The sequence below is a fragment of the Berghia stephanieae genome, chromosome 13, assembly GCF_034508935.2.
Source record: "Berghia stephanieae isolate SIO BIC M18660-M18661 chromosome 13, UCSD_Bste_1.3, whole genome shotgun sequence".
In the NCBI taxonomy this organism is placed as follows: Eukaryota; Metazoa; Mollusca; class Gastropoda; order Nudibranchia; family Aeolidiidae; genus Berghia; species Berghia stephanieae.
The window spans coordinates 9,831,103-9,838,767 of NC_088372.1; the positions used below are offsets into that span (position 1 = coordinate 9,831,103).

At 39.4% G+C, this 7,665-nt stretch overlaps 1 protein-coding gene and 1 pseudogene across 1 annotated transcript in view; both read right to left on the minus strand.

Moving 5' to 3' along the window:
* The window catches only part of LOC144959185 (puromycin-sensitive aminopeptidase-like), a 47,321-nt gene extending 41,090 nt beyond the window's left edge, over positions 1 to 6,231 (minus strand). Inside the window, exons 1-3 of the mRNA XM_078891728.1 lie at positions 6,096 to 6,231; positions 2,317 to 2,448; positions 1,570 to 1,639 (exon numbers count right to left, since the gene is read on the minus strand). Of these exons, the coding sequence (XP_078747854.1) occupies positions 1,570 to 1,639; positions 2,317 to 2,424 (178 nt within the window). The 5' untranslated portion in view covers positions 2,425 to 2,448; positions 6,096 to 6,231. The remainder of the gene's footprint in view (positions 1 to 1,569; positions 1,640 to 2,316; positions 2,449 to 6,095) is intronic.
* LOC144959194 (uncharacterized) lies at positions 2,430 to 6,561 on the minus strand (annotated as a pseudogene).
* Positions 6,562 to 7,665: the final 1,104 nt, after the last annotated feature.

The window sequence follows — 7,665 nt, forward strand, 5'->3', positions numbered from 1 at the left end:
AATAACAACAACAAACAAAATAGAAAATCATGAATTCCCTTTATCCATCCTACGATGAAATTTCCCTAGGGTCTGTCTGAGAAAACAAGGGGTCCCACTAGCTGGGTTGGTAGAGCACTTGCTTCACACGCAGAGGAACCGTGATTGGTCCCGGAGTGAAGTCAGATTCTTTTCTGATCCCCATGTCCACCCAGCAGTGATTGGGCAGCTTTCCCAATTGATGGTACTGGCATCCTATCCAAAGGGTGGCAAACAATTGGTATTATCCGTTTTACATTTTAAACACGAGGAAAAACTCTGGCTCTATGAGCCTAATGGCTTTGAAGGACTACTTTGATCAAAAGGCTGAAATAACTCAGGCATCAGTCACAGTGGGGCACCACAAAGTTGGTAGGGGCTGAGATAGCTCAGTAATCAGTCACAGTGGATCACCATAAAGTCAGTTGGGGCTAGGGTTCTTGCTCAAGGACAACAAAGATCTGCTCAAAGTTGAGCAAAATGCCCCATGTCCTTGGGGGTGATGTGGAAGTCATCATCATTGCCTTTTTCACCCTGGGTCAGGGTATAGGCCACAGACCAACAGTTTCCATCCTTCTCTATCCCGAGCTAACTTTTTTATCTTGTTCCATGTCTTATCATGTATATCAGCTGCTTTAATTCGAAGCTGGTTGTTTGGCGACGACGTCATCAGGTCAGCAGAGTCCTTTCAGCCTTGTCTGTTGTCCTTCATAAATTCTGTCATTGGAAGTACAATGTCTCAACTATTTGGAATCGGGCATGGAAATGGTAACTTTAAACATGCTCAAAGCGCTTTACAAAGGGACTCATAGCAACACGTATAACGAGACATGATGCCTGTTAGGTGATATAACAATATTTTTCTTACAGAGAGAATGCTGCTAACAGCCAGGTACTCATTTTACACCTGAGTACGGTGAGAGAATGTGAATAAAGAGCCTTTTTCAAGGACTCAACTATGCGCCAAGCAAGGCTCGAACCCAGGATCTTCCGATCCAAAAGTGAGTGTTATACCACAAGACCACCGCATAGCCGCACAAAAATGATACAATACGGATACCAAAGCTTCTTGTGTGGGTAATGGTTCTCACTGCCCCTGCAACACACCCTTTGTTGGCAGTAAGAATTTGCGCTTTATTAACCATCAACCATTGTGGAGTGGGGTGACTAAAGCCAGCTGGTGTGACGAAGACCAGCCCCCAAATGTGCCCACCCCCCTCCTTCCCCCCAAACTGAAAATTATTAAACAAACTATGTAAAATATCCATCATTTCACCCTTCCCTCACACTTGAGACAAAGAACATCAAACAGGTTATTTCAATGTCCAGATAAAGATGTTAACAAAGTGGTCAACGACCAAGATATATGATATATCTGGACATTGAAATAACCTGATCGATGTTTTTTTTCTCAAGTTTGGAGAAGGGTGAAATCTGACAAATGATGAACATTTTACCTTATTTGGTTAATAATTTTCAATCTGAGGTTGTAAGGGGGGAGGGGGCACATCCAGGGGCTGGACTTGGTCACCTCATTCTAGGGAAGCTTACTTTTGAGGGACACTTTGACAAACGTGATGTCGTAGGCATTGATGCAGATCCGATTAGTGGACGATTTCACCTGAGGAAGAGAAGACTTTGAAATATAAACTTTGGGCCGTAAAATGTACTTACTTATCTGAACCGGAGAAAAAACAACTGCAACAGTAACAGCTTCAATAAAGAAAAAAAATATCAAACACGGATTGTTTCAGAATCAAAACCCTTCTTCAGGGTAAAAAACAGTAAAAACGACAATATAATAACCTTAAAACATGACGGATGACAGAAATTTATTAAGCATGTCAAGTCGGCAAAAAGAAAACGTGAAAATAGAAGTTTGATTTCTTTGTGCATAAAAGTAACCAATTAAAAAAAATAATAATAAAAGAAAACTAACCCCAAAACAAAGCAAAACAAAAGTAAAAAGAAACTCCAAAACTGGTTTTAATCATATGGATTTAACTAGTGTTAAATGCGGGATGTTCATTCTGTCTCATTCACTGATTCAGGAGAAGAACAATAATGAATGATTGAAAACAAACTCAGTACTTTGTCCACACTGTCACCCACCCAACCACTGACCATGCTTAACATAGGTTGACTTTTGTGACAAGATAAAACCACACACATATTACCTTCATTATAATGGTTTCCCATCCTTCAAATGTATTTTGTCCACACTGTCACCCACCCAACAACTGACATTGCTTAACATAGCTTGACTAATGTGACCAGATAAACCCACACACATATTACCTTTACTGTAATGGTTTCCCATCCTTGAAATGTGAGAGCTTTCAAGTCTGGCTTCAAACAAACATCATAGGAAACTGGAACAACATCTGTAGGGAGGCGTGTCGACATTTTGATTAATACTTCTTCTTCCACCTGAAAGTTATTATTAAAAAAAAAAATTTAAAAATTTGAACATTTAAATAGCGCAATAAACAATAAACATGCTCAAAGCACTTTGCAAGGGGTCCCTAGCCAACAGCAACACTTAACATGTAGGAAGAGACATGACTGACGCCTGTTAGGCGATATTACAATGAACCAGTAGATTTTTGACCAATCAAAACATGGAATTTGTGACAAACCTTCACACGTGCTCGGACAAACATAGTTGGTTGTTTATAAACAATAACGTGAATGAAATCGACCTCTCTCTGATCATTGTTATTGTCTTTATACCGCCAGATGAGTAACAAGTTATCTCACGATTTTCTCTATCATATTATAAACGTTTAAGTCTACATACAGCTTTCTTTGTTGGTTCTAAGATCAAGCGGTAGAACAGTGGGTATTTTACTATGACAAATAACATCGATAGTAAAACCTGTGTAGTTTGCTATGTCAACCAATCACGGCCATTGTTTACGGTATGACGACTGTCCGAGAGGCATGGTAATCTAATTGTCTATTTTTGCGGAGAGAGACGACACAGTTAATGGTCAGGTACTCATTTTACACCTGCATACAGTGAGAGAATGTGAGTAAAGAGCTTTTTCTAAGGACTCAACTATGCTCCACTCAGAGCGTGTCTCAAACCCAGGACCTTCCAATCTGAAGGAGAGAGTCATACCACTAGACCACATAGTCATAACTTTGCTTTCACCAACACCATTGTCCCTTCTACTTCAAATCGCATGTCTTGTTCACCATAACACGCCACCCGCGACCCGTCAAATGCAAATATATAGTCTCTTCCTTTACATTGTCCAGCTCCAACCAACTTCGAACTAACCACCATCGTCATACACCCTCTATCTACCAATGCCTTTCCATTTGTCTGCATGAATTATTATTACTGAGAGAGAGTGTAACGGGGGTAACTGGCGCACCAGTGACCCCCACTTTGTTTCCCTGAACCCATCGTGTGCTCAGATTTGTGCAATGTTTCACGAAAGGCCCTTTTTTGTTGCACCTATAACACCTTACTTGTGTCACATTTTGGTCACAGTTCTTTTTCATGTGTGGCCAACCGCAACGAAAACAACCACTAAACGGTTTTGTCTGCTCACCTAAGCTTCTTGTGTGGGTAATGGTTCTCACTGCCCCTGCAACACACCCTTTGTTGGCAGTAAGAATTTGCGCTGTATTAAGCAGGTCCGCCATTGACATCTGAAATAAATTTTCTACTTGCTGAAGCTCACACGATATTGCATCAGGAAAACCCTTAACAAAACACAACTTCACCAATCTATCCAACCCTTTGCCATTAAATCCAGCCAATCCACCAAGCCTCCTCAACTCTGTGCAAAACACATCAACTTGTTCATCCATCCATTTCTTTTCGATCATCTTTTTATGCGCCACAAATGGCCCGTCGGCAAATGCCTCAATCAAATGCTGTTCAATTTCTCCCGCATTCAACTGCTGCACCTCATCCACTGCAAGTACAACGCTAATGCATCCCCCTCCAGATACAACGGTAAGAAATTTTCAACCTGCGTTATGCCTTTCAACTTTGCAACCAGCCTCACCTTCTTTATCCAGGCAATGATGTCACCCTCACCAAAAAAAATGACAGAATCATTTCATTTACATATTGTACTTCTGCCATAATCATATAATTTAATAAAAATAAGGTTCTGCTGAAATAGCTTGTGATTTAATCTAAGCGAAACAACAATCAAAATCCATCTTTTCTGCCTGCTTTTCCTCTTGACAACCCATTTATTTCTCTCTTCTGTTCAATTTTTGTTTTTCACACCCTTTAGCACAGAGTCCCAAAATTGCGTGCACTTCAATTAACAAATCACAGTGCATTGAGAAAGCTTTCATATTCTCAAAAGTAAATAAATTTTAAAAAGAGAGGAGTTTCAAAAAAGCATCTGTGTCTAATCAATGGAGATTTAAGACAGACACTGCCTGGCTATAATCGTCCATCGTTATTCACAGACATATTTGTGTATAATCACAGTAGTGTCCCCTAAATTACAGAAATCTTGTGTGAGCTATAATTTCTCTGTTCAAGCACATTATGCCCTGAAATTTTCAGTGAAGCTTTTTTAATACAGATCTCAAATGGATATTTTTACATTTTTATTAAGGACAGTTTCTGGTTTTAAAATGTTTACACAAAGATTTCTCAATATTATGAAATTGGAGGGGAATTATCTCTAGTGCCGTTGTATGCAGAATTTTATGCCCTTTCCAACGACTATAGTCTAGTGTACTTGTCATTTCCTGTCATAGAAAATGAAAAGCGAATATTTTAGGATGCACCAACAGTTTTCTTTTCAAAACCGGAAACAAAAATGCTGGCCACTCAATAGCAGTACATTGCAAGTGGCTGGTATAATCACAAACACGATTATGGATGCGCTGTGATTATCCCCTGACACCTGTCTGGGGATAACGAAAATTCGTTATTCCCGGACACATATTTGAAACTCTGCTCTTTTAAACAATTATCCACATTCCAGAATATGGAATGTTTCCAAATACACATAGAAATAAGGAAAGTTAATAGAATATCTATAAAAACATAAAATTAACCAACATTAAATCAGTTGTTACTACATATACACAATATGCGTCGACTTCGAAGTGGGTGTCATGGCCGAATGGTTTAGTCATCTGCCCTGGAAGTTTTACCAGAGTCGACGTTGTGGGTTCGAATCCTGGTCCCGCCACTTTGGAAAAAAAAAAAAATTCCGTCTTTTTTTTACAGTACGTTGCAAGGGATAAATATCGCATCCATCCTCCCCCCACTTCTTTTTTTTTTTGGAGCGAGTCTATTCTTTTCTCCTTTTTGTTTGGCCTTTTGTTCCATTTCTGAGCATGAATTTCTAAAATTGTTTTTATTTTTAAAAAATATTTTTGTTTGTTTTTTTTCTCCTCTATCTGACCATTTGGTCGCTCTCTGAATATTTGTTTGTTTGCTTTTGAATTATTTATTCTCTTTAGACACTTTTTGAGATCGGAGTGGGGACGAATATGACAATTTACTAGAAACTAGAAAGGAACCAAGAGAGAGAGAGAGAGAGAGAGAGAGAGAGAGAGAGAGAGAGAGAGAGAGAGAGAGAGAGAGAGAGAGAGAGAGAGAGAGAGAGAGAGAGAGAGAGAGAGAGAGATTTAAAAAAGGAGGTGGGGGGAGGATGGATGGGACATTTATCCCTTGCAATGTTCTGTAAAAAGAAGACGGAATTTAAAAAAAAAAAAGGTGTCTGGGAATAATGACAGTCGTGAGAGCCTTACGGATGGACTGTTGACGACTGAACTGATGAAAAACAAAACAAAACAGGGTGGCCTAACGGTGATAATAACGTGGATTGAAGAGGGAAGGAAGAAACCTGTCTAGGCTCTTTATCAATTTCACTAATCTGCTATCCAGAACAAGGTGGAAAAAAGCCCAACTCAAATTTGACCACAGCTCGGCAGAATATAATGAAACCGGTTCCGTTTCATTCTCATTCATCAAATACGATACGAATCGACAGGACCTATCAATATTGGAAGTTGCATATTGATGCTTTGTGACAGTTATAATCAAAAATCGGTTCATTCGTAGTTGTTTAGAATACCAATACCTGTTATTACTGCAAAATTAATAGGCAAGTAATGTCAGTTCAGTTTTGACTGGGTGAGTCGATTTCTTAGAGCAGACGAGAAAACCAAAAACGAAAACGAAAGTGAACTTTGTGAACAAGGGAGAAAACTATGCCAGATGTCTTTAGATTTGTAGCAAGACTGTGTCAAAGAGTAGTTAATTTTTTAAATATTAATTTACTTCAATTGTTATAAGACAATGACTCCCTCTTTATTCGTTTTCAGTATCTTTAAAATAAGAATTAGAATAAAAACTTAACTAAAAAACAAATGCTTTTTGTTTTATTATACCTTTATTATATTTAAATTATCTTTAACTGCTTGTTTAAAATAGCATCGTTTATTTCCGGTCCTATCACTATCATTGTTTTGTTTACTCGTCTTGACAACGTCATCCTCAACCATCTCACACCGTGTGGCTTTGAGGTCTTGTATTACAATCGCCATATGACATAACTGGTCACTGGTTCGAATACCGATGAGAGCGACGCTAAGTTGAGTCCCTGGAGAAAGCACTTTACTGCCATTCTGTCACCGTACTCAGGTGTAACCCACACAAACAATGTTGTCTCTCTGTCGAAAAAAAAATAAATAAAAAGAGCGCCCTCCTTACACACGGGTAAAGCACTTTGAGTGAGCACATTTAGTTGATGGATATTGTTCTACATAGAAGCACACATTTTTTTTATTTTGTTTGCTTGCTTTTTTTTTTGGGGGGGGGGGGGGGGGGGGTTGTTGACTTAATTGTTTTTTTTTCTTTGTTTTTGTTTTTTTTAATAGGTTGTGTCTTATTGGTCGTCTTCTCAATTGACAAAGGGGAAATCCGAAACGTCCACATTATTAGCATGTGAATTAAATCCCAACTTTTACTATTCTACTTCATTGTTCAATGCTTTCGGATCGGAAGGTCCTGTGTTTGAGCCTCGCTCGGCGCATAGTTGAGTCCTTGGGATAGGCTTTAATTTACTCACACCCTCTCATCGTATCAAGTGGAAAAATGCGTACCTGTTCGTTAATAGCGTTGTCTCTGTCGGAAAAAAATTGTAATATCGCCGAACAGGCGTCAAAAGCGCTTTACAAGGGGTCCCTGACCAACAGCAATATTTTAACATGAAGGACCGGACATGACGCCTATTAGGCGATATTACAATTTTTTTTCGGTACAGAGACAACGCTGTTGACGGTCAGGTACTCATTTTTACGCCTGAGTATGGTGAGAGAATGTGAGTAAAGAGCCTTTTCCAAGGACTCAACTATGCCTGAACCCAGACCCTTCCGATTCGAAAGCGAGTGTCATACCACAAGACCACATAGCCGTAGGTTTCTGGAGTGTTCAAAACAAAACACATTCATCTTATTGAAGACGTTGATCTCAAATTTGATGAGTACAGGAACTTCCGATAGCTCAGTTGGTAGTGCACTCGCTTCACACACAAAGAAACCAAGATCAATCTTGGGTCCAGTCGACATTTTTTTCTGCCCCCCCCCCCCCCCACACCCCACACCTTGCCCACCCATCAATGTTTGGCTAGTTGTTTCTTTTAGATTGGC